The sequence below is a fragment of the Corvus hawaiiensis genome, chromosome 8 (assembly GCF_020740725.1).
Source record: "Corvus hawaiiensis isolate bCorHaw1 chromosome 8, bCorHaw1.pri.cur, whole genome shotgun sequence".
NCBI lineage: Eukaryota > Metazoa > Chordata > Aves > Passeriformes > Corvidae > Corvus > Corvus hawaiiensis.
Window position 1 is genome coordinate 31,400,500 of NC_063220.1, and position 26,276 is coordinate 31,426,775.

Here is a 26,276-nt window from a genome sequence, read left to right on the forward strand (position 1 = left end):
ACTCTCTGCAGGAAGACTGGCGGGCCTGTTGCTATGCAGATCTGCTGGCCCACAGCACGCCAGAGGCTGCTGTCAAATCAAGGCTTTAGGAGCAATCACAGAGCAGCAGGCACATCCAAACAGCACTGGAGAAGTCATCTGCAAGGAAGAGCAAGTCCCATGCCATGTAACATGAAAGCAAGTTATAAGTATTTATTCTGCTGTCACTCCTAAACTCCTGGGGACTGGGACTTTTTAATGCAACTCATATCCTCCAATCTAGTAACCTCAATTCCCTGGAGACTGGTGCTGTAGCACACATAGACAGGGCTGAGAGCTGAGAAGCTCTGGGATTTCTGATGTGTCCAGCAACACTTGGAGCCAGCCAGAGCAATGCAGGACTCCTCATGCAATCCATCTGCTTCCCTGAGCTCACCTAGAAAAGCAAGTCAGCCATCCCCCAGACCTCCAGCTCAGCCCTCAGTCACACCCAAACAGCAGAGTAGAAGGAAAGCTACTCTCTCTATTCCAGCAGTGCCCACAGGCTCTGGTGCACTGACCAACAGCTCCTGTCCCACAGAGCTGTGTCTAAAACAACAGTCAAAGGGAGGAGACACACATCAGCAGGGAACTTGACTGAGTGATTTTTCTGTGTGGTAGAGAATGAGCAACTCTATTCTTGATGCAGTTTCAGACAAGACCTCAGGGGAACTGAAAAACGAAATGGAAATGCCACTTCCTTTAGACAAACACACTGGGTCTGATTTTCCACTGGTGACCCCTACTTAACATCCACGTAACCCAAATAATTTTCACAGTTACTCCTCATAAAATTTAAAAAGAAGAGAATCTCATTTTCTGTTTGGTTTGGTCTGTATGCTTTCAGCATACAGAAGCAAAAGTATCCTGTTATCAAGCATTTTAGAGAACATCTCACTTTGGTGAACATATTCCCTCAAGTTATTTCTATGATCTAGGTGAGCAGCAAGTGTTGTACTCATCTCTTTCAAAATTATCCACTATCATCTATTAATGAGTCCTGCATTACAAATTCCATCCAAAAAGCCTCCTTGTTGTGCATGCACAGCACTCCACTAAAGTAATGGAGACATTCCCCAGACAGAGCAGACTGCAACAGATCACAGATACTCATTCTGTAACAATTACCTAGAAAAGTGAATGGTTCCTTTCTTCTGTGTATTACAAAACCTCATGTACCACAGGAACAGAATCTTTAGGTCACACAGTACTTTCACTTCATGTGTGCATCTTCCAGTGAAGTCAACAGAGTGTGAGCACCTGATTTTCAGCCAGTGTAACTTCTGCCATTTTTAAATGTATTCCATCAACTCTGGGCTCACACTTGTATCCCAACAAAATTTCACATCTCTCCACACCATCAACACTCGTACTTGAAAGTGGCAATATTTAGCTTGTGTAAGTAAAACTTAATTTATCAAATACTGGAGGCTCTTTGAAAGCTGAAAGCATTTTTAGATCTTGGCTCCAGGAAAAACATTCTCTGCTCTGCAGAGTTTAAAATGGGATGGCCACATTTCTAGGCATAAGGACAGCTGATAACTTATGGTGGGATTAACACAGTTTAAGAATGTAACAAAATGAAGATGGCTTAAGCCATCTTCACCACAAGACTTCTGCATAAAGAGCAGAGTTCCTGAAGTTCAGCTGGTTCCTGAAGCACAGCTGAAGAGTGACAGTGTTAAGCAACAGCGTCATGGTTGCTTCTAATTGTCTCTTTTATATTCTAAGAGCTAAATTATCCTTGTTCCATGGTATGGGTCAAAATATTGCAAGAAATGCAGGTCATGGGATAGAGGAAAGGTTATTTTGAACTTCTTAGACTTCTCACAAAGTTTTCAGATTCTGCAGATAGATTTAACGAATTTCATCATTTTGGTTACATCAGAACATCTTTATATCAGAACAACCAACTTTTTGTTATCAAGCCCCCTTTTTTTTTAATTCTTGTTATATGTCATTCCCTTGAACTCAAATAGCTCAGATTCACACATAAAGATTGAGATGAGATAATGGAAATAAAAGATAATGAATCAACTGGTTTTGTACACAAAATAAGCATCTGTAATTACAAAGCAGTCAACACACTGAGTCTGCCTTGAGTTACATTATACACTGGCCCCTCGGATCCCAGGACTTAAAATCACCTTTGCTCTCTCTGTCACAGGTCAAGCACAGCTCAGCCAAACCAGGAGATTTGTGCCAAACAGTTTGTATTTCCAACAATTAAATACTGAATTCTCCTTTTAGGAGTCATTCAGGAGTCATGCTTGCACAATTATTTGCATAGACAGTCACTTTATTTCAGCCTCAAATACAAAAAACTATTAACAGTTGGCCAGATTCTGCTCTCATTTGCCCCAGTGCAAAACCATGTCATTTTCATTAAGATCAGTGGAGCCAGAATTTTATACCACACATGGGAGAGCACCACTCCTTTTTCACTGAGGCAGCTCACACTGCCAGTGGGCTGTGTGCCTGTGGCACACGTGGCCTGGAAGTTTCTGTTCTGTGCCACAGGCCACCAGCTTTGCTCACTGTCCTTCTAACTTCTCTGCAGCACCACCATATCCCTCATGGCCTTAATTTCAAGTGGACTTTGTTCCACTGACAGACCAGAGCACGTTACTGATTCCCCTTAATTCACTGGATTTACCAGAAGCACACTAGCTGAGTACCACTGAACAAAAGACAAACTTGTTTCTACAGTGTATTTATACACAGTAAAATGAACCAATCCAACAAACAAACTGTACACAACATTCCCTATTATTAACTGAAACCAGAAGAAACTGTTTTCAGTACTACCAGTACTTATAAAAGCACACTTATGTCCTATGTAACCCAGGGCTTACATCAATTACTTGGTTCGCAAAGCTTTGAGCCAAGTTTTCTCCACAGTATTTACTCCCTGAAACCCAAAGGAGTCAACAGACAACTGGTCTCCAACACTGTTTCTTCAGTGTCCTCCACACTAAGGGCAAATTTTGCTCATTCTTCCTGACTGGAGATCAACCTGGTTTAACTTCTCCTGGACCCCCTTTGCCATGCATGTTACAGCCACTGTCACACTCCCAGGCATGGTAACACTCCCAGTGTAACACCTGGCCACCAAGGGACAGGCAACTGGGTGGCAGTGGGCACCAGGACAAGTGCACTGAGAAACAAGCACACTGCTGCCAGTCAGTCAATTACAACAAGCACAAGAGCATGCACAGCCAGCCTGAGAGAACAGAAATCTTAATCCCACTGCTCTGCGTGCCTACAACAGCTGGGTTAGGAGTCACTGCTCTGCTCTTCTACAGAAACACTGTTTGGAAGTGCATAACCATTGCTTTGTGCTTCTATTTCTTTCTGGTAATGTAATAAAGCAATTCCCAGCTATAAGAAATGTGACCATTTGTGACCATGAGGAGGTTCAGAGGAGGTACAGCCCTTGGTATGCAACACACACAGCTGTGGCCAAACAAGCTCTCATTCCTCCTATCAGGCAGTCTGACCTCAGACTGGACCCACACACCACCCCAAGCAGCAGCATCCCGCAGGATTATGTGCCCTGCAGACACAGTTTCCTGCTACCTGGTGTGACCACACAGCCTGAGAGGCAAACTCCCACAAATGCTTCCCCTTGCATAAAGGGAAAAGTAATTTATTTCACAAATACAAGGCACAGTGAATCACCCCAGCTTGACTACTGATCCCTGCCAAACAAACAGTGCTAGTTTCAAGGACTCCCTTCTGACACCCTTCCACTGAATAATTTAATTGAAGAGAAAAACTTGACGTGTCACAGCACAGTATTTCTGATGCTAATTCACATGTCTTTTTTTTCCCTATTAGAATACATGGAAGCAGAAGATTGTCACATTTTTCAAGTGAGAAATGCTAAGAAGTGGGTTTTAACTCTCTGGTAAACCTGGAAAACAAGGCAAGGGGCCAGCCAGCTCCTCTGTGCACAATCCCCCAGTGACTCAACCAGAGCATAACTAGATGAAGAACCAAGAAGAGAATCAGATAATTCTGTTCCAGCTGTGTACAGTCAGATTTGTAAACAGAGAACGTGGTCACTGTATTTGAAGTGGAGTATTATCATCTCAAAGCAGCAGTATGAGTCTACGCATTCAACATTTTAATTCCCAGGTAAAGCTAGCATAAAAGCACAGCAAATTTACAATAACAGCTCTTAACTGCTTGGAAAGGACATCAGTCAGGCTGCTTGGACAACCTTGTTTGCACCTTCTTGTGTAGGGAATGAGTGGCTGGATACTGTAATGCAGTATTTGCCTAGAGTGTAACTCCAGTATCAACTTCAGAGCCTTCTGCCTCAAACACCCGTATGCTGACACAAGTATACATGGGTTACGTGTATGTTCAATTTAACATTATGTATACACCAACAAATATAGATGCAGATAACCTTGACAAATCAGATACTCGTGAATTTTTTTTAATATTCTCCCAAATATTTGCCACTGTTACTGCAATCCCTTCTGAAGGGAGTAGCACCAGTACAAATCCAAAAGGTTACGTGAATGAAGACCTCACTCCTCCTGCACAGCAGGAAGAACTTACACTGTATAATAAGGACAAAGCTTTGAGCGTAACTCAAAAGCCACAAGGACTACAGTCTACTACAGGAACATAGCAGAAGAGATCAGAGACTTTGGTAGGTAAAAAGAAAGCAAAGTGTGCAAAGTTACTCAGTTGTTTTGTGGATTTAAAATTGTGTTGGCATCCTCATACAGTGTTGTAAATTTAAGTACATACATAAAGATACAAATACAGTTACGACCCTGTCATGAGGTCCATGCAAACAGTTCTACGTGAGCCATGTCAACTCCTGTGTGCAAGGCTCTCTGCAGGATCAGGACTGTTAGCCATGTACAAAAATGCTGGTAAAGTCTGTTTACATAATATGTAAAGAGATAAAGAAAAGTACATTCACACCAACTACTGAGGAAAGAAAACAAATCATTTTTCTACTGCTAAAAGTACTGAATCACTTACCATCTGGTTTGTGAGGGAAAAAAAACTCAGTCCAATTCAGCTATGAAGAAAATCCAGTCTAAAAAAAGTAATCACATGCTAGATCCCCCTAAGTTCAATTTCCAATCATTTTAATACAGAGACATGGAGAATTTTGTTTTCCTAGAGATAAGAAAAACCCCAAGCCAACAGTAAGAAGGATGTGTGGCTTGTTAGGCCCTGATCCTGCAAGCCCTAAATACTTAGCTATGGGAAATAGCGGAGGCTAGTTTTCAGGAAAAACTGGAGTTTCTGCATTGGTTTCTGCTGGAATTCATTCTAATTTTCCAAGAAAATCTACCATGCTTCTGTTACCATGCTGTGAAATGCAAAAGTAAAATCAAGATGTTTAGTATCTGAACTAACTTGCCTTTTATACCTTGATAACTTTGTGTTTTTTTCCTCAATCATCCTAAATTATACCTATGCAGAAGTGGAATGTTACTAACTGGTATATTATTCTACCCTAAAAAGGGCATGTGGTCATGCAAATACTCTGAGCATCAGACCACATCCAGCAAAGGTCACGTTTATGGCTCTGGCAAAGACTTGTCATTTCCAAACTTGTGACTTGTCACTTTGTCCTCAAACACACCACTACTCTCTTCATTCTTAAAGAAACAAAAACGTTTATATCCTCATTTCAATCCACACTTCAAAACCCAGCCTACACACTGCACTGATCTTCCAAAGGCCTTTGTATGTCCCCTTTAACAGCTGTTCATCTGCAGCTGTATGTCATGGAATCAAACTTCCCTATTCCCTCCTTGCCTCATTCCCTGCACCACACCAACTCACCTCTTCATGCCGCTTCTCTGGAACACCCCCCTGACCTCACTCACTGGCATCTCTTCCTTCTCTTTTTCCTGGATTTTTCTCTACTAACTAATTGCCAATGATTTCTAATTGATGTTCTTTGATTTGGAAGTAGTCAGATGCTGGTTGATCTCTCAAACAGAGATCAACATTATGCATGGGTGGCTGTAACAGTTCTGCAGGTCTTGGCCTTTTTCTTCTGCTTCCCTCAGTCCACCTCACTTGTTTCAACACTTGAATAAAATTTCCTTCCTCCTCACAGAGGCATGGAGTCCAACACGGACCATTTACCTATGGGACAAAGAATGATTTTACTGGATTTACCAGTTAACCTAAACCTTATAAACATCTGAAAACACTGAAAGAAATTTCCATCCCATTAAATACCCACTAAGTTTTACCATTAACCTCTTTTGCTGCTGAACACTAAGTCTTTCCATGAAAAAATTATATTGAAAAATACTCTTTGGCTATTCTTTCCTTCTTAAATTTATCATTGTTGATTAGCCCTATATAGATCCCCACTGGGATAAACTTGACCCCAAATCATTAAGAAATTAAGTAGTTCCTCTCTTGCTGAAAAATGGTTCTTAAAATAATGTATTACATGTACAACCAAAGGCAATCAAGTTACTATGGCTTCACCTGTGTAACACTCATACCCAGTCCTCACTCGTGATTGTGAGAAAGAAAGGCTTAGCTTCCAGACACACTGTGCTGAAGCATTTTTGGCAGTGAGGGAAAGCTATGAGTGAGCAAGTGTGACTCAGTGGCACAGCAGCAACTCTTTAAGCCACTGAAACAGGATTACTTTAGACCTTGCTACCAAGGTTGTCCCAGAGTTGGTGTGTGACCACTGCTTAGCACAGCACAAGCAGTGGCAGACCCACAGCTCACACCCTCTGGGACCCTAGTGACCAACCTATTGCTACCTATTGCCAACTCTCAGGCTCTGAGAGAGCAGAATCACACCCTAGCCTAGGACAAAAGTGCTCTTATACCGCACCTATTGCACAGCAGGTAAAAGTAAATATGGCACTGAGGTAAGTGATAATGGGAGAGCAGACATGCACAGAGACACAGGGCTTTCCCTGCAAGGGAGCAGCTTCCCTCCTCCTCACACCCAGGGCCAGCCCTAGACAGTCAGTGAGTTCAAAAGGAGTAAGGCCATGGCACCCATCACCACAGTCTAACCTGGGCAGCACCAGAGACATCAGCACAGATCTGATTTGCACCAGGGCAAAGCATGAAGTCGATGGAGCTGAACTCAGATGATCAGAATAAGGCTTATTATCCCTGGAAATTCATGCACAGGGAGTTGTATGCTGCACAGCCTTTCCTACTCTGAGTCACTCCAACTCCTGCTCTAGGCTGTTCTGTAGCAAACTGTCAATAAAACCCATTAATGATGTGCTTTATATAGAAATAGTGCATTTAACTGAGGAGCTACAGCACATGAAGAGTGCAGCGAGGGGTGAATTACATGGTTCCTAGAACCATAGAATAGCCTTGGTTGGGAGTGACCTTAAAGATCATCACATCTAGTTCCAACTCCCCTGCCATGGGCAGAGACACCTTCCACTACACCAGGTTGTTCAAAGCCCAGTCCAGCGTGGCCTTGAGCATCTCCAGGGATGGGGCGGCCACAGCTACCCAGGGCAACCTGTGCAGGGCCTCAACACACACGCACTGTAAACATGTGTTTCATCATATCTACTCTAAATTTACTCTCCTTCAACCTGAACCCTTTCCCCCTTGCCCTGTCACTACATGCCCCTGTAAAAAGTCCATCTTCATCCCTCTTGTAGATTCTCTTCAGGTACTGGAAGGCCACAATTAGGTCACCCCTAAGCCATCCATTGTCCAGGCTGAACAAACCAAATTGTCTCAACCTTTCCTTGCAGGAGAGTTGCTCCATCCCTCTGATCATCTTGGTCGCCTCCTCTGGACTCTCTCCAGCAGTTAATGGAACGCAGGATGAGTCTCAGTGAAGAAGTGGTAAAGGTGGGTGGGAATCTTAATGTTACATAGATCTGCTTGATGTTTGGAATATATATGAACCTAATTCCCCTTTTGATTTCAGTGCAGTTATATCTAGCACTCCCCTGTGTTTCTACTGATATATAAATTCTCTGCTGAATAATTGATAACCAACTTTCTTTTACGTAAGCCATTACTGGAGAGCCAGCAAACATTACAGACATGTTGTTTGCCTTCTCTCTTTTCCGTCCTGTTCTCATCTGAGTCACCTCTGGCTACCATTCCTATCTAGCTCCTTCATTGGTGGTAGCTATTAAAAAAAATACACCTTTGAAGAACCAGTGGCAGGAACTGTGCAAAAAAGAAGCTCTTTGACAGAGATTCTTGGGTTTTGTCCTACATAATACACATCTGCAGCTGTTGACATTGTGACATTTAGCAACAGGTAACAACTGACCTTCTACACAAGCAGTTGTCATTTCCACCCACTACAGATGGCTTTATCTGATGGTTACAGGGAATTCTAACTTCTCAAAAGAAATTAGGAGGATGTGGGGAGCAACCCCTAGAAGAAAGCAAAAATTAACCAGGGGTTCTTCACAAACTTGGAGGGAGTTGTAATATATAACAGCAACAAAGAAGCAAGAAGTTGTTCACGGTGTAGTCCAGGTAGAAAGGGGAGGAGACTGAAAGTAGTGGGGTGGAGCAGGAGAAAACAGCTGTGACACTTCCCAGCACGTTCTCTTTCCGTGTGTGGAGAAACAAAACAAACACAGCAGGAGACTGAAACCATAACCTGAACCCGACCTCCAGCTCACTGGCTGTATCATAAAACCTCAGGGCTGAACTTCGGTCATTGCATCACCAACACAATGCAGTCCCAAAGCCCAGTCAAGCAACTTCACCGTGATTTTTTTTTTCTCACATGTGCTCAAGATAGTAGAGGCTAGCTAAGAATATGGCCTTTCAGAAAAAAAGACATGTCAATTTAATTGCCAGTTGGCTGGACAGCTTGCTTTTCTGCTGAGGTTGGTTTGTGGGTTTATTTGAATATTGCTGCAATGACAAAATGTGGGTGAAAAAATGTGATATAGGATTTAACTGGAACATTAATATATTTTTGTCTGTATCTGTTTCTGTTAGAAATGCAATCAATACAGCAGTTAAAAACATTGGAGATCATAACGTGATCAATTATGCAAAATATAAACCCCACCACCACTTTAACACGGCACCAGGATTGTCCCCACAAAGAGGTTCTTAAAATCTTAATAAATGTCCTTGTGCGCATGATTCATGGTTTACAGAGTGATAAGTACTGAAAGGGTCCAAACCACTCAGCAAGGCAAGAATAGGCTGAGTTCAAACTCAGGATCCTGCTTTTCCATGCTGGTCTTTCCTTCAACTGCAAGTTACTCCATGTACACAATTGTACTACAAATACCAAGCATTTGTTTCCACAAAGCAGCTGATTTTTGTGCTGCATACAAAAAGAACCAGTGTGTTCAAAATCAAGTATTCTAGTACTCACTTGCAAGTGCAATTGTTGAGGCAGGACACAAATAGGTAGCCAATAAAGAATTTATCATTATCACTGATAACAGTACTGCCAAAAATTCCAGTGCACATCTCCACAATTAAACTGACTGCCCCTGTGAAGGAGGCTGAATAGAAGAGCAGACTGAACACAGAGCCTTCCAATCCCTCAGCTTCTAACAAAATGCCAGTTGCCACCCAATGCAACAGCAATGAGACTGTCAGTGTCCTCAGCAGTTCCTTCCCATTCAGGAAGGCTCACAGGCCTTTAAAGATTCTCCCTCTCCACTCGGGATAATGCCCCCTCACCCTAAGCATCCTGCCAGACAGACCTGTTCCTGCCAGGTACAGAAATACACACCCAGTCTTCACCCTGTGCTCCCAACACTGGCACAGGGCAGACTTAACAAATTGCTTAGCATAGCACTTAACAAACAGCTGAAGATTGCAATGCTTTGTAACTTCAGGTGGAACTTGAAAGCAGCAAGTCAAATGAACATCCTTCTCTGTGGAGACAGATGCAATGATGCCATGACCTGAATTTGCATTCTGTGCACCAAATTTATTTATAGGGGGCAGGAAATAGTTTTGGGAAAAGAGATCCAAGATGCCATCTTTGTCTACAGCATCAGTATTTCATCCTCTACTTGGCCACACCTACATGCCACAACACTTGTATTTCTGACTGATATAGAGTATGTATCATTCACGTGGTAAGATTCTGCAACAGGTTGCCCATAGAACCTGTGGATGCCCCATCCCTAGCAGCATCCAAAGCCAGGTCTAATGGGGTCCTAAGCAACCTGATCTAGCAGGTGGCATCCCTGCCCGTGGTGCTATGTTCCAAAAATCAGATGATCTTTAAGGTCCCTTCCAACACCAACCATTCTATGATAATGTATAAGAATACTGTAAAGCCACGTATATCTTACTTAAGTTTAATGCACATATTACAACTTGAGTTTGCCTTTAATCAAGAAAATACATTAGTTTACCTAGTTTTAAAATGAAATTTTTTAACCTGGCAGGCTGCAGTCCCTGGAGTAATATTTGATTATCACGCCACTGTTTCTCAGAACCTAGACCTTCCATGGTACTTAAATGCTACAAACCCATGCAAGTAATAGAACTCAAAGTGGAATGAGTCTGTATATTTCTGTGACCAGAGCCTAACCTCGTTTAAAAAAATCCCAGCACTAACAGGTTAATTTCTGACTTCAAAAGCATGGATTTTTAGGCATGATCTGCTACCCCCAGCCACGCCAATTAGAAAGAAGGTAATAGGACCGTTGCCACAAATACGCAAATTGAATAAAAACCTGGCAGAAAAAATGCAGTACCCTTTTTGTACATTAGCCTGAAACAACCACATGCAGGCTCCACCAGGCTGGAGCTGAGCCAAAAGATTATCCATCCTTTCTGTCACATGTGGATTCTCTGAGGATCAGCATCTGGAACTCTGTGTGCTCATCGGTGTTCACCTGTGGTTAAAGATAACGAATTCAGACACAACCACACTCAGAAGTGACCATCGGGAGATGCATGAAGGACAGTGCGTGCCGTACAGCACGACCTCGACCCAATACTGAAATGGGAAAGGCAGTGCCAGAAAACTCAAATCTGGTAACTTTGCCCAAATGGCGTGGTTATATCAAGCAGTTAGTGGCAAAAGACAATTTGTCCATGCAGTTGTTGTACGTCCATGACACTGTACTTGCACTGCCTTGCTCAGTTTGACACGGCTTAACCACAAGCCAAGTAACAAGTTGCTCCTGCGCTTCCTCACCCACCCCCTCCCCCCAGCGGTGCGGGAGGAAACAGGCGGCACGGGCAACTTATTGCCGTGGCTTCCCCGGCCCCAGCGCAGCCCCCCAGACAGCCGTGCCCCTGCCAGCGCCATGGGGAGCGGGACCCCTCAGCCCCGGGGGAGCGGCCGCTCCCGCCCGCCCGTCTCCCATCACGCCCGTCTCCCCTCACCGCTCCATGGCGGCCGCCACAAGTTCTGGAAACCGGCCGGCCCCGCGGCCCCCCGCGCCCCCTCACCTCTGCTGCCCTCCTCCTCCTTCCTCCGCGTTCCCCTGGCGGGGCCCCAGCCCGGACTACGAGCCCCGTGGTGCCCGGCGGCGCCGCGGCTGCGCGGCGGGCCGGGGGGCGGCGGCGGAAGCGGCACGGGGCCCCGCCCGCCGCGGCCAGGCCGGGCCGTTGCCGCCATGCCCCGGGACAACATGGCCTCCCTGATCCAGCGGGTGGCGCGGCAGGCGCGCATCACCTTCCGCAGCCCGGCGGGCCCGGCCTTCGGGGAGAACCTGCACCGCCTGCAGCAGCTGCTGGACGAGGTGCGCGCCGAGGACTTGCACTTGGCGCCGCGGGGACCGTCGGCCGCGGCGGCGGCGGCGGGCGGGGGTCCGCCGTGGGCCGGCGTGGTGCCTCCCGTCAGCTACATGCACATTTGCGAGACGGAGAGCTTCAGCATGGGCGTGTTCCTGCTGCGGAGCGGCGCCTGCATCCCGCTGCACGACCACCCGGGCATGAACGGTATGCTGAAGGTGCTGTACGGCACGCTGCGCATCGCCTGCATGGACACGCTGCCCGCCGGGGCCGCCGCCGCCCCGCCGCCCCCCGCCGCTGGTAGCGGGCCGTGCCTGCGCGCCCTTTTCCGCTCTCGCCAGCAGTACACGCCCGCCTCGCCGCCCTGCCTGCTCTCGCCGCACACCGACAATCTCCACCAGATCGACGCCGTGGACGGGCCCGCCGCCTTCCTCGACATCCTGGCGCCGCCCTACGACCCCCAGCACGGCCGGGACTGCCACTACTACCGGCTGCTGGAGGGGCCGCCGGCGGCCGCTGAGCCGCCCGCGCTGCCGCGGGAGGTGTGGCTGGTGGAGACCCCGCAGGCCGCCGACTTCTGGTGCGGGGGTGAGCCCTACCCTGGGCCCCGCGTCTGCCTCTGAGTCGCCGCCGGCGGCCCGGGCCGGGCGGCGGCCGCTGGGGACGTTGTGCGCTCGCCCCGCCGAGAGGGGAACCCGCCGGTCGCCGACCCCCGCCCGGCCGCCCCCCGAGCCCACCGGACAGCAGCACCGCGGGGACCCGGTGTTCCGTGCCGGCCGGCGCTGGCTGGAGCTGCGCGGGAGCGCCGTGGGTCAGAGTCTTCCTCTGATCGCGGGCTTCGTGAGTCGGGGGAAATAAAGCGCCAGAACGTGTTTATGTCCTTGGGGCCGATGTGCGGGAGCAGCACGGTTAAGCTGCTCAGCTGAAGGGTCGGGGAAATATTCCAGCATCCTGTGTAAATAGTTAGGGCCACGCATCAGGGAGGGGCGTTCAGGCTCCAAAGGGAGAGTAAATGCAATAAGAATTGTTGCAGGGTGCCCCGACATTTTCCAGAGGGGCTCCCACTGCCAGAGCCAGCTGGCACCACAGGGCCAGGGGACTGTGCCCACTGAGTCTGGGAAGGGGGTTGGTCAGGCTATAGCCTTTGGGGACTGTCTTCAGAGTGATTCTCAAGAAGACCTGTACCCTGCTAGTAAAAAACAAATCCAGAACAACTCCTGAGCCAGGACAGCCTCCAGTAAATGCCAGTGATCAATCCCCAGGGCTGGAGTTAAGGAAATTCCTGCTCCAAAGAGACACTGTCAGGTTCAGAGTTACTTTTCAGCAGTTCTTTAAAGTGTCGCATACAAGATGTCACTATTGCAACTGAGAATTACTGAGTGCATCTATGCATACTTCCTTCAACAAGAAGGAGACAGCTGCTAATTAACCTCGCTTGGAACCTCTAACGCAGTGGTGGCAGAAGGTGGCAGAAACTGGGCATCATAAGAGAAAAAACAACTATCCACTGTTGTGGAAGCTATTCTAGAAACACGGCGTATTTGCAAACCTTCAATATACAGCAGCGCATACCCTAGGTACTGATAAGATTTGACCTGATTGTCTTCTCTTCAAAGCGTGGTCTGTGTTTTTATATGGACAAGTGAACGCTTTGGGCTTTTGAAGCCTCGCAGTTTCCCTCTTTATACTATTTATAAAGACTACTTTTTCATAAGGCTTTTCAATAAACGTAGAGTAGAAGAGACACCGTGAATTTCGCCTTTGTATGATGGAAGCGGTCTGGAGATGCAGTTTGTCCGTGGCAGGGGATGCAATCTTTCTAACACGAGAGAAGGTTTTTCTACAGGTGAAATGCCCCATCTGTACTGCAGGGACTGGTCTTGTGCCTGTTGATCCTAACGCACACTTCATATCACAAACCCAGGCCAGGGCAGCCTTGGCCATCTTAGTCATGATGTGAGAATTCGAGTTAAAAAAACACAACTTAGCAACCTCCTAAGTGATGTACCAACCTGCTCCAGAAATCATTCCACAACTGGCTTCACTTTTCTGTGTATTTATAAAAGCAGACTTGTTTTTCCTGTACAGTGGCTTGTGTGTGTGAATTTTTAAATGATTCTGAGACGGCACTGCTGCTTTTTTTTTTTTCCCCGGCCTGCGAAAGCATGAATGTAATATACAGTCAGAATTATGCATGCATGGATTAATTCTTTTGCAAGGAAAAATTGGTAGAAATTATTTCAGGTGATTTCCATTTATTAGAGCACTTTAAGGTGTCTGATATTTCTGCAGCTGGATTACCTGTTTTTCTTGGAATTCGCCTGCAGTTTAGCATTAGTTAATGTGTAACAATTCTTGATCGAATGTAGTCATTAATTATAAGGCAATGCCTCCCTGTGTTACAGCCTGTTTCTACCTCTCTGCAAGGCTCATGAAGACAGTCATCCTTTTTCAGAAGTCCACAAAGAAGATAGCACGGTGCGTGCAAACAGCTGTACTGGAAAAACAAACTGCTACAGTGAACATTTTTTATCTCATCTGCTCTATCCTCCCCATGCTTGGTTTTTAATTTTTTTTCCTCCATGTGTAAAACCTAGTCAAGATGTTTAATCGGACAATATTTAATGCATCTTTCTGAAGAGGACAGCATGGTCACTCTGTGGAGTGCTGTTAACCATGGCAAAACCTTTTTTTCCCCCCCTCTTATTTTCTTTTCTTTTAATTAAGGTGTTAGTATCAAAGTATTTAAAGGTGGAAAAATAGCAACGAAAACCTGAGATGCATTTTAAAAAAAAGCCTCTTTGTGTAACTTCTTGCTTACTCACTAATTGAAACTTACTTCCTATGTTCTGGGTTATCTGTAGGCAGAAGGTTTAAGTCTGTAATGCCATTCTTCTCTGCAGTCTGATTATTGTGTTTTCACAACAGCAAAATAATTGTTATTGCTGAATTATAGAATAAATACAGGATATCTCAGCACTGACCAGTCATTACTTTCCTTCACAAGTATGAGAGCCTTGAGCCAACTACAGTACAGAGTGCTAGTTTCTTTTGCCTGACAATCCAAACAGTGTGACTGGCCTTTCCTTGAGAGGCGATGCTTAGCACTGGATTCTCAGCCCAAATCCTGCAGGCAAATCCAGGCCCATACACTATTGCTGCTTTTGAAGCTGGCTCTCACTGCAAGGCAGAGACAGGAGCATAGGACCATTGATACTACACGATCTGAGGTGCTCTCGTAGCTGTACACTAGTCACCAGCAGTTTCTTTAGTTCAGCTCTTTTACGATTTCTGTGTTACCTCATTTTTGCTTTTGATTTTGGGTTTTTTCTTTGTAGCATGGCTGGAGACAGTATTTTGGAGAGTGCAAGGAGAGCCTTGGATTGTGTGTCTGGGTAGCTGAGGTACCGATTTTGGTCAAGATGCTCTGGCTGTGACTGAGCTGTGGTTATCCAAGGCCATGGCGGTACCTGCAGAAGCCCAGCAGGCAAGGAGGCTGCAACTTCTGTGTGACATCCCTCCAGCAGCAGGCTGTAGTCTCTTGGGGGCCAGGACCACATGGGATCAGGTGGCAAAACTGCAGCCCAGGACGTGAAGGCTTACTTGTGCTGCTAAGGTGGATGGTGGGGCAGTGAGCATGGCTTCTGCACAGGCTGGTCCGTGCCCAACTTTAGAAGCTGTCTTGATTCAGAACCAGATACGTCACTTCAGCTCCCACTGACTGCCTCTCCAAAGCGAAGAGCAGCTGCCCCAAAAGCCAGCACAAGTTCCAGAAGATGGGGAGCAGGGTGTATCAGACAGAAAGGGCAGGTGCTGCTGGGGCTTTGCACAACGGGACCTAACACCTGGGCAAGCAGAGGCTGGGAGCCACCAAGCAAGGGCTTGACCCCCTTGCCCTGCTGTGCTAGGCTGTGGCATTAGTGGTGCGGTCCATCCTGCGCAGCTCAGTTCTGCAGTGCGGGCCACACCGGGGATCTGTGTGGCAGAGCAGCAAGCCCGCGGGGCCTTTACGACCCTGCACCGATGGCAGGACCCGAGGGCGGGCCGAGGCCGGGATAACATCTTTAAAAACAACTAAAAATAAGTTTACAAAAAAAAAAAAAAAAAAGCGCGATATTGCGGCCATGTGGGTTCAGCAAAAGCAGTCCGGCTGTGCCGCGGGGGTGAGCGCCGCCGCCCCGGGCCGTTGCAGAGCCCTCGGGCGCGGGCGCGGTGCCGCCCGCGCGGCCCCGGGAGCCGCTTCCCCCGAGCGGCGGCCGTCGGGGCGGCGGTACTCACTGTTCCGGAGCCCACTCGCGGAGGTTGCCTGGGGCGGATCGTAACCGCGGAACAAAACAGAATGAGTCAAAAAAACCCACCCCGCTCCCTGGTTAATATTATCCCGTCTCTCGTCTCCGAGGGAAATCCCCGCGCCCAAAAGCGAATGTTTGTACGCCGGGGCCGCAGGTTTTCCACGCCGAGGTTTTGCGGGCGGGGCGGGGCGGTGCGGTGCGGTGCGCCCAGCAGACCCGGGCCGGGCTGCCCCGCAGCCCTCCACCGCCGGGACCCGGCGCGGGCCGGGAATGACCGGGGGACACCCCGTCCCTGGGTCGGGCCAGGGAACCTACGGAAATAAAGATGTCAATTTAGCATAATTAAGAGATTTATTTGTCGTCTTTTATAAACGTTGTAAGCACCTACCCTATTGTCGAAAAGTTTATTTACAGAGTGGCCAGAAAGACACCCCCCTCTCCTTCCAGACCCCATTAGTGGTTGTGCATTATTCGTGTTACCTGCGGCGCACTGGGTCCCGGCCGACCACGGGCGCCGGTCCCAGCCCGAGTATTTACATCCTGTCCCAAGTCCTACTACAAACGGAACACTTTTAAGTCACCAAAAAGAAAAACAAAACCAAAACCCCAAACCAGTGCGTACAAAAATATAGTCTCTAAAAAAAAAAAAAATCCCAATATTAATAGGCAGAAATGTACAGCCATACTAAAACCAGGGAGGGAAAAACTTTCCGGTCTCGGTGTCGCTGCTGTCGTCGGAGCGGATAGGTAAGGCACCCCCCACATGCAGACAGGGGACCGGGCTCTACACCACACAAGGCACCAAGGACACCTCACCACGACGGCACTGCATGCATCCATCCTCCCGCCGCAGCCCCTATGTACAACCGCCGCTCCGGCTCGCTCCGGCCCGCCCCGGCCCGGGGGAGCCCCGCGGCGCCGCCAGGTGCTCGTCGCGCCCCGCCGGGCCCCGCTCCGCTCCGCGCCCGCCGCGCTCGGCGGCGGCTCCGCGCTCGGTCCTGCGCGTCCCGCGCCGTCAGGGCGTCCGCGTCCGCGCCGCGCAGGGGGCCAGGGCGGCGGCACCGCTCCCTCCGCCGGGTTGCGGGCACCCGCCGCCGGCGGCGGCTCCTTTCCGTTCCTTCTGGCGCAGGTGAATCTTGGTGTGCCGCTTCCTCTCGTCGGACCGGGCGAACTTCCTGCCGCAGAAGTCGCAGGCGAAGGGCTTCTCGCCGGTGTGCGTGCGGATGTGGGTGGTGAGGTGGTCGCTGCGGCTGAAGTTCCGCATGCAGATACGGCACTGGAAGGGCTTGTGGCCCGTGTGGATGCGGATGTGCCGGGTGAGCTCGTCGGAGCGGGAGAAGCGGCGGTCGCAGCCCTCGGCGGGGCACGGGTAGGGCCGCTCGTGGACCGGCGTCTTGCTGGGCCGATTGGGGTACTTGCGGGGCCGCAGGATGGGCCGCAGCGGCAGGTGGTGGGGACTGTAGGCGCCGGCGGGCAGCCGGGCGCCCGCACCCTCGCCCCCGCCGCTGCCGGGAGCGCTGCCGGGGGCGGCGCCCGCCGGGGGCGCCCCCATCGTGAAGTTGCGGATGGTGGAAAGCGGCGTGAGGGGCGGCGGGACGCGGAGCGAGTCGAGGGGGCAGGGGAAGGGCTTGCGGTCGGGGCCGGCGTGCAGCTCCCGCTGGCACTGAGGCGGCGGGAAGAAGCCGCCGTACTCGGGGATCATTGTGAAGAGCCCGCCGTCGGCCGCCGCCGCCTTCGGTGAGGGGTAGGAGGGCGGCGGGGGAAAAGGCAGTGCCCCGCCGCCGGCGGCGGGCAGGAAAGCCGAAGAGGGGTCTTGCGGGTACAGGTCACCGCAGCCCGAGTAGGGCGGCGGCGGAGGCGAGTAGAGATGCTCCAGGTCGGCTGGCTGGCCCTGTGCCATGGTGCAGCCGAGGGCCCCGGCCAGCGGGTTGGGGGAGGTGGCGGAGGCAGCGGTGGCCGAGGAGGCGGCGGAGGAGGCGGAGGAGGCGGCGGAGGAGGCGGCGGAGGAGGGCGTGCTGACCCCCTGCAGGATCCCCGCGCTCACGATGTTGATGATGCCCTCGGGGTAGCAACCGGCGCCAGGGTACTGCGGGTCGATGGAGAATTTGCCCATGTAGGTGAAGGTCTGGTTGCGGGAAGCCGGGGCGTTGGGCGCGAAGCCGCCACCGTAGGGCAGGTCCAGGGCCCGCTTGTCGCCCATGTCCACGTTGATCATGCCGTCTGGGGGGGCAAGGAGCAGGTCAGCCCTCCGCGCCGCCACCCGCCGGGCGACCGGCACCGGTCCCAGCCACCGCCCGCCCCGGCCCAGCACGGGGCTGCGGCGCGCACATGTTGCGCTCCGGATGCAGGGGGGCTCCGCGCCAACTGCAACTTTCCCCCCCGAGCTGGGTGCGGAGGTAGGGCTGCCGCGAGGGGCGGCGGGGACCCCGGCCAGGCAGCGGAGGAGCCCCGGAGAGGGTCCCGGCGCCCCATTCCAGTCTGACCCCCGCCCACCGCCCCGGGTCTCCGCCGCGCCGCCGCTCTCCGCGGGCGGCCCGGCCCGCACCTGCGAGGGTTCCTCTTACCTCCTGCCACACCGCTCATCTGGTCAAACGGCCCTGCCAGGTCGGCATTGGGGAAGATCGCGACCGAAGTTGGCAGCGCAGCGGAGATGTCATCCGCGGGGTAAATGCCCTCGGGGAGCTGGTGCACGAACCCACCGAGGGTCACCGGGATCTTGTCCACCGCCTTGGCTGTCATCATGGGGGCAGCGGGGCGGCCGGGGGAGCGGCGCTCCCGGCCGGCGGTGGGCGCTCGGGGCGGGGAGGGGAGGGAGAGGAGGGGGCGCTTCCCCCTGCCTCCCACTACCGGCGCGGGGGGACCGCGGGGAGCCGGCGCGGCATGTGCGGGCGGGCGGCCGCCCCGTCGCGGCGGTGCGGTGCCCGCGGTGCCCCGGGAGCGCCGCGCTCCCGCCGCAGCTCGCGCTGGAGGACAAGTCTGGCGGTAACTATTTATGGGGGCCCCCTGAATGCCCGGGACGTCACTGCCCATATAAGGACTGAGGAACGGGGCCCGGCGGTCACGTGGGCGCCCGCGTGCGGGACCCGCCGGCCCGCGCCCGCCCCGGCCCCCCCTCCCCGCACACCCTCCGCGCCCCGCGGGGGCGGCCCCGACCCGCCCCGGCCCCGCTCGGCCCCCGCCGCCGCCCGCCGCGCCGCCCAGGGGGGTATTCCGGTGGCGGAGCCCTTGTCCTAAAAAGGCGAGGATCCGGCCCCGCCCCGCCTGCCCTTTTAGGGCTCGTTCCGGAAAATTTTAAAAAGGCTCGGAAAAGCAGAGGAGGTCCCGGGGCCGCCCCGCCAGACCCCGCTCACTTTCTCTGCAGCCCGTAACCGCAAACCGGCGGCGGGTCAGGAAACAGCCGCATTCACGGAATAGAGCTTTCTTAAAGAAAAAATAATTTTAAAAAATAGTTTTTGTTTTTTGTTTTTTTGTTTTTTTTTTTTTCTGAATTACGGGTGGAAAGAGCCGCCGAACAGAGCGACTCGGCGGCGCTGCTTTTTTTGGAAAGTGTCTGATCTATATATACCGTCGCGAAAACGGAACCGCCTGCTCCGCCGTCGCTGGGTTGTTATTGTATCGACGGGCACAAGCGAGGACGGGACGGGGAGGGGTGGCAGGGGGACAGGAGTGCCCCCCCGCCGCCCCACCTCGTTCCGTTCTGACCCTACCGCTCCCGCTTTGCTCAGTTCAACCTCTTGCTCCCACAGTTTCCATCCTCAGTAACATTTCCACTCCCGCTTTTGCTTTATTTCTCCATGATCTCCTCCATAACGAGGGTATCAAACCGAAGAGTGCTTAAATTCTGGCTTTTCTTTTTTTTTTTTTTTTCCTCCCAAGTACTAAAAATAACCTCCCTTGTGCCTCCCTTCCCAGGAGAAGCCAATCTTTCATACACTGTTCCCAAGCTTAGAGCTTGCAGCCCCTACATCTTCTTGCTGATGAGGGTGTCAGATGTAATTATTTTTGAAAGCTGTATCCCATGTCACTAATCTCATTACTTGGGGATATTTCATCTCGTGGCTGTTTATTACTGTATTTAGGAAAGCAACTCCCACATATGGTCTGTAGCGTGTGAGGCCCCTTTTCAATAGTCTGCAGTAAAAAAACAACCCATTGACAACCCAAGCAGCAGCAAGACATGGCAACATATGAGAGATACTACAACAGTGCATTGCTGTTCCAAAGCAACAAGCCAGAGAATACATAGGATGGCTAAAAAGTCTTCGCTTTCATTTTTAACTGCACATACTAATATTTACAGGTCTAATACATTACAGCCTGTGCCACAGAAGAGGGGTGTGCTCGGGCATCCCTATGACGCATGGACTTACCTCTGCCTTGGCTCCCAAGCACTGTCACAGTGTCTCCCAGGACCCTCTTTATCCATGCCACACCTCACACCCCAGCTGAGAAAGGCTCTTTCAGTTCCTCCAGTTCACTGCCTTTGGTGATGCTCCAGGTTCACTACTTGTCCAGGCACCACAGAGTCCAGACTAGACAGCAGAGTCCCTGGAAAAGTAAAAGATTTAGGGGCATTTTCTAAGGAATGGTAGGTGTAAACCTAGATATTTGCCTTGATGGGTGATCAGAGAAGTATACACAGTAATTAGTAAATATATAACAGTGTTTTTTAACATAGATTTTTGTTACCAGTCCTTTCTAGCACTTAATGTACAGCCAATACAATTTGACATATGAGATTTAGTTGAAAGCAAGCTTTCAGCAGGATTCTAGATATTTTCATTTAAAAACCCATCTCAATTTAAAAGTTAAATTGTGACAGAGAGACAGGTTCTGGGAAATTTGACTGAGAAGTAGCAGCAATTGTATTGTACCTTTCCGTTACAGCTGAGCTATAATTGGTCTAACCGCTACTATGAAAGAACAAAATATTGGAATCTGTTGTGCAGTGGGGTGAGTTACTTTACATGAATTTGAGAAACAGTAACTCTAAGTGCAGTATCCTCCTTACAGCAAAACATTGCAGATAGATTTAGGGCTTATGGATATTCTACATCATCTTCTTGTATTCAAAATACCACATGCCCACTGATGACACTAAATCATAATGCACACAGGAGAAAAGAGAACCAAGGTTTCACACCCTACCTTAATCTCCCCGTGAATCAACTCTAGCTTTGAACTGCCTTGGCTAATTTATGTTCTTCCACTATGGAAAAGGAGTCAATGAAAGACGGACACAAATAAAATTTAATGAACCTCCTTGCTAACTTCACCTGTGGAATATTACTGTAGTTGACTTGGTTGGTTAATTTTAAAAGCCTTCTTAAAAATAGAGTAAATTGTGTCTGATTTCCAGCCTTTCCAGGGACAATCAAATCGCTCGACATCTTTCAATGGGGGCTTTGTCTCAATGGCAGCAGGCTCTGGTATGGGGCAACATGGAAACATACTTAATGCTCAGTTTCAGGAAGTTGTTGACAGATGAAACTCAAACGTTTCTGGGCCCTTTTCAGATATCCTTGCTGTATTGCTTTGCCTGTGCTTTGTGCCTTTGATCCCCGTTTGGCTGATTACAGCAGACTCTGAGGGCTGGACTGTCCAGCTTGCACTGACGTCAACGGCCCTTACATGCAGAATATCCTACTGATTTCTGTGCTTCCTATAAACCACTTGGTTTCATATGACAGGCAGATTGTTGGTGCAAATTGCCAAATCCCCACTCACACCAAGAGCCTTGAACATGCATGACATCTTACTGGATATAGCAGTGATTGAGGAGGGTTCAGAGCTGAAAGGCAGGACTTCTCTCCTATTCCCAACTTCTTTGAAACCAGGCCCCTTTGGATTTATTGTATTTGCTCTTTCAACAAGTTTCTAGCTGACATTGCACTGGGGATTTATTTTCCATTCTCTACCACAAGTACCTGAGACATGAGCTGTAGAAATAAAATTTTCCTTGCTTCCATACCTAAGTTGAGAGTGGTTGAGGAAGAAAAGGCATCTTATCATCTGTAGAGCTGGCAACACATTTAACCAGCTTAGCATCACACATTTGAGTCATCTCTCCAGGGGGTTACTATGCTTTTGCAGCAAAACTTGCCCGACCTCGTGCTAACAGCAGCGATGTTAGTAGGCCTGCTTGGGAAACACAGCCTGCCACTTCCACTCTGCATCCTACTGCTTTCAGGACAGTTAAGGTGGCCCCAGCTCAGCAGGTGCCCCGGGGAGTAGGAACTCACCTGGGAACAGGGAATTGTTTACAGATTGGAGACAAATGACACTGACAACAGCAAAGAATGTCTGTCCTGAGTCTGGGCCAGATTCATATTGGGGTTGGTGAATTTTTAATGTTTCATGTAAAAGAGAAAATCTTCTCTCCAAAGCTGGATTTCAGAGTTTCCTAAATTTACCCCTTTTCACTGGGGGTAGAAAGATTTGTCATGTCCTTACAGGAAGCAGTGCTTGTTTTGGCCAGGGGTGTCTGCTGGATTCCCAGGCTGCAGGCAAAAGCCACTTCCCTTCAGCCTGCCCTGCCTGCCCCTCACAGGCCTGATACAGGCTCTTAGTCTGCACTGGCCAGTTACCAAAACCTGGAATACAGCCAGGGGAACCTGCTGTAAACATGAGCCTACAGAAAACAGCTGGCTGACTGCTGGCATACTAGGGGAAGTGGATGGCTAAGGAGCAGAGAAGGCATCCCAGTCTGCCCTTAATTACAGTACCTTGAAACCACTCTGTGGTTTTCAGCCAAGGCTGCTTGTTGTCTTAGGTTGAATGCCTGTAAATTTGAAATAAGTAAATGACTTTATTGTGAGGACTTGGCTTAGGATAGCAGTAGCAGCATTCTGAAGGGCTATTTAAATGTCAATAACTTTTTCTAATTCGGGCTATAGGAATTAAATAAACCCATGTGGAATCAGCAAACTACTAGTTTAAGTTTGTGTGGCTGTGAACAAGTATGTGTGACAGAGAAAACTTCCAGTCAAATAAAAGCAACAACAGACTTGTTTGCTCAAAATTTATTCTCGTTATTAAACACGTAGACTATTTCCTGGATGTTCCCGTACACGGTTTCTAGCAGATACATTAAATCCGTAATCCTGCTTCCACTCAGCCCATGAGTTCCCCACGGAACACCCGAGGGAACGGATGCTCCCCGCCGCCGTCGGGAGGGGAGTGGGGAGCGTGTGCGGGCTCCACTGCCCTCTCCTGGGGAAAGGCGCTCCCGGGAGCCAGCGAGGACACAGCAGCTGAGCAAAGAGCGATGCGTTGGGCTGAGTTCTGCTGGTGTTTCACCGTGTAACAGCACCCCTAAAGGTTTTCATCACAGTCGTGCTACCTATAGAGCGACTATAGCCCTGTTGAGTCAGAGATCCCGGCCACAGCCTGTGACCCCCACAACCCCAACAATGTCGACAGGGGGATCACGTACTGCAGGGAAGTGTTGAGAGCGAGCCACAGAGGGGCATCCCTGCTGAAAGGCTAAAATATGAGCTCTGCATGCTGCTTGCTGGGGGAACAAAGAAAAAAAAAAGAAAAAAAAAAGAAAAAAAAAGTTGCTTCTCAACTGTGAAAATTACTGGGATACACATGTCATTCATGAGACAAGACTCTCAAAATAATGACGACTTTGTTTCTGAATAGTGATAGTCTGCCTGCAAAGCTTTATTTTCCAGTCCTTTCTTCTGAAACTAGTTTCACTTACCCTTGTATTTCCTGCTCTAACGTGTCTCCTGTGTTTTGTGTAAATACTGCCTTGTCCCATGGCTGGGTCTTTAGTTGAGAGAGAGACTAATTGACTACATCCCTTCATGATGAAAATGGCATTCTTCCTTGAAGGACTGAAATAAAAGAAGTATAGCAAGAGTCACATTTTCAGTTCTCTTGGTACCATTACCTACTGTTTGAGTGCTTAGAAAGCCTGTCAGAAGGGTTTCTGGGAATATTCAGTTTATAGGAAACAGTGCCTTCAGAATTGGACATAGCTTTTTATCCTCAGGTGAGAAGTAAGGTCAGGTATAACATCTGTCTCCAGCAAACCAGGAGGGAAAGCAAACCTCTAACACCATTTTCCAAGCAGTCTTCTCTTGAGAAGAGATGCAGAAGAGCTCTGTGGGGTGTTTCCCAGAAACTTCCTATCCCGCCAGGGAAGCTGGAGCCACTTACAGGACTTCTAGATTGCCAAGCACTCATTTGCATTTGCCCTATGTGCCACTTCTCAGAACCTGTTTCCATTTATGTCTCATTTCTCTGTGTTTTTGTCTTAAACAAATCTGTCTTCAGCCTTGAAAGCCCTCAGCTCTTTGCTCTGGGTGAGTCAATCTGTGTGTGGTTCTGGCTTTTCCTTAGTTTTTATCAGCTTTTATTTTCTGCTCCTGAGGGTATGTCTACATGCTCCAGTTTGACCAGAAGACCATCCTGACTAAGAATTCTTTAGGACAAGGGGATTCAGATTAATTTTCAGCAAGGTTACCCAATAGATAGCTTTCTGTCAGGAACTGACAGCAAATTTTATTGGAGCAGAGAATTAAAACAAACAAACAAACAAACACCCACCCTCCACCCCCCCAAGAGATTAAAATAAGCAACATGCTTTGCTTTTAAATTTCTAGGGCCAGATTTTTAAGTGGTATAAGTTAGCTTGAGTTTTCTGATCATGTAACCCCTAAAATCTGAGTGAGCAAAAAAAAACTGGACATGATTTTATTTACAGTTTGGTTATTTTCAAGGCTAAAACTCCAGGTTCTCCTGAGGGTGGGCATTGTCCTTTTCATCGTATATTTGGGCTGCTTCCACCTGTTTTGCAGGAGTTTGTTGATATCTTTGATTTGTTTTCTCTGCTGTGATGTATTGTGCTTGTTCTTTCACCTCCCTTCTCATTCATGTCTCTCTCTCTCTACTCTGTTGTCCAGCCTTTCAGCTGTCTTTTCCCTCTTCCCCCTCCTGTCTTTCCTCTTCCTTGGTAGTTCCTTTTCCTTCCCCCTTATCTCAGCAATTGCTGCCAACATCTATATTTGGAATAGAGTGGGAACAAGCTATTCTTGTGAATTTACTTTGAAATAACTGATAGGAGCAGATGATTTTCTTTGAACAAATAGAGGATACATCAAGAAGACAGGCTAGTAAAGTCAAAACAACATCATTAGGGAATACCTGCCCAGCAGGTTCATTTTTCCCAACTCCCAGGATAACTTAATCAGCTGTTAGTTCTTGTTTGCTCTGTTTTAGCTTTAAATCCTCCTTTTGTGCATAGTTCCTCTCTCCAGGTTAGTAACCTGAGGTGCTAACAGAGGCCTGGCTCATCACCACAGTGTTTGGGCACTCACACATCAAGGGGAATGTCTGCTACCTAAAATCTCAGATGCCAAAATTAGATGAACCAGGATATATATTTGTTTAATACCTGAACTCAATGCCATTGCATCTCCAGGTGTAGTCACAGGGTACTGTTATAGAGTTCCACTTATGTGGGCTAGCACAGAAATATGCTGGGAGGAAATATTTGCTATCAAGCAATATGATTTCTCCATGTCTTCTCACATTAAGTCCTTCTCATCGCCAACTGTTCCTCATCCCCCCTTCCATTAAACTGCTGTAAGCAACACATTAACAAAGCCAGTGAGAAACAGAGCTACCCGAACAGGAGAGCACAGAGTGTGTTTCTTCCTATCTCCCATATTTCTGTGTTTATACAATTAACTCCCACACTGGCAAATCAAACAAGAAATTAGGCCAAGTAAGAAATTCAGCATCATGGCTTAGCATTTGTGCCTGTGCCATAGGAAGACTCAAGACTATTTGTCTACTCCCATATGAAGCTGGTCCTGTTAAAACTCTACTGCTGTAACATGGTTGTGTGTGAAACAGCTTCATACAGGGGAAGATACATGAAATTACATGCAGAAAGGTGCCAAGACAAGATCTTTCCTTACAAGTTAAACATTCAAAGGAGGGATAGCTACTAAATGTTAGACGAGAAACTAGAAGGAAGTAATTCTTCTACCCATTGATGACTTCCTGGCATTTTATAAATGTTCCAGCTAACAGAAATGGTCATGCTGACATGGTCCTTCAACAGTTGTGTCTGCAATTATTGTTATTAAGCTCTGTTTGCCTACAGAATGCAAGTCAATACCAGTATCTTAGGAAGGGTAAGGCTGACAGAGCTCTAATGCTTTTCTATCAGACTAATATAAAAACAGATCAGTCTTCAAGCAAGCAGATTCTTTTCCATGTTCACACTACTACTACTGCCACCACACTGCAGATCTTGAATGT

General features: G+C 48.8%; 2 protein-coding genes and 1 long non-coding RNA gene across 16 annotated transcripts in view; 1 reads left to right on the top strand and 2 right to left on the bottom strand.

Moving 5' to 3' along the window:
* The window catches only part of LOC125329492, a 144,416-nt gene extending 132,915 nt beyond the window's left edge, over positions 1-11,501 (bottom strand). For 12 of the 14 annotated variants that reach the window (XR_007205169.1, XR_007205167.1, XR_007205163.1 and 9 more), the window contains exons 1-2: positions 11,419-11,501; positions 10,716-10,856 (exon numbers count right to left, since the gene is read on the bottom strand). This is a non-coding gene — a long non-coding RNA (uncharacterized LOC125329492). Of the gene's footprint in view, positions 1-5,841; positions 6,151-10,715; positions 10,857-11,418 lie in introns of all 14 variants that reach the window. The other 2 variants (XR_007205164.1, XR_007205172.1) reach the window with 2 other exon arrangements.
* A 39-nt stretch (positions 11,502-11,540) lies between these two features.
* Positions 11,541-14,679, top strand: ADO (2-aminoethanethiol dioxygenase). Its single transcript, XM_048311777.1, has one exon. It carries the CDS (start codon positions 11,586-11,588, stop codon positions 12,324-12,326), a length of 741 nt encoding a protein of 246 aa, XP_048167734.1. The 5' UTR covers positions 11,541-11,585; the 3' UTR covers positions 12,327-14,679.
* A 2,312-nt stretch (positions 14,680-16,991) lies between these two features.
* On the bottom strand, positions 16,992-19,052 carry EGR2 (early growth response 2). Its single transcript, XM_048311141.1, has 2 exons — positions 18,560-19,052; positions 16,992-18,215 (listed from the first exon to the last, which is right to left on the bottom strand). Exons 1-2 carry the CDS (start codon positions 19,023-19,025, stop codon positions 17,011-17,013), a joined length of 1,671 nt encoding a protein of 556 aa, XP_048167098.1. The 5' UTR covers positions 19,026-19,052; the 3' UTR covers positions 16,992-17,010.
* Between the last annotated feature and the right edge of the window lie 7,224 nt (positions 19,053-26,276).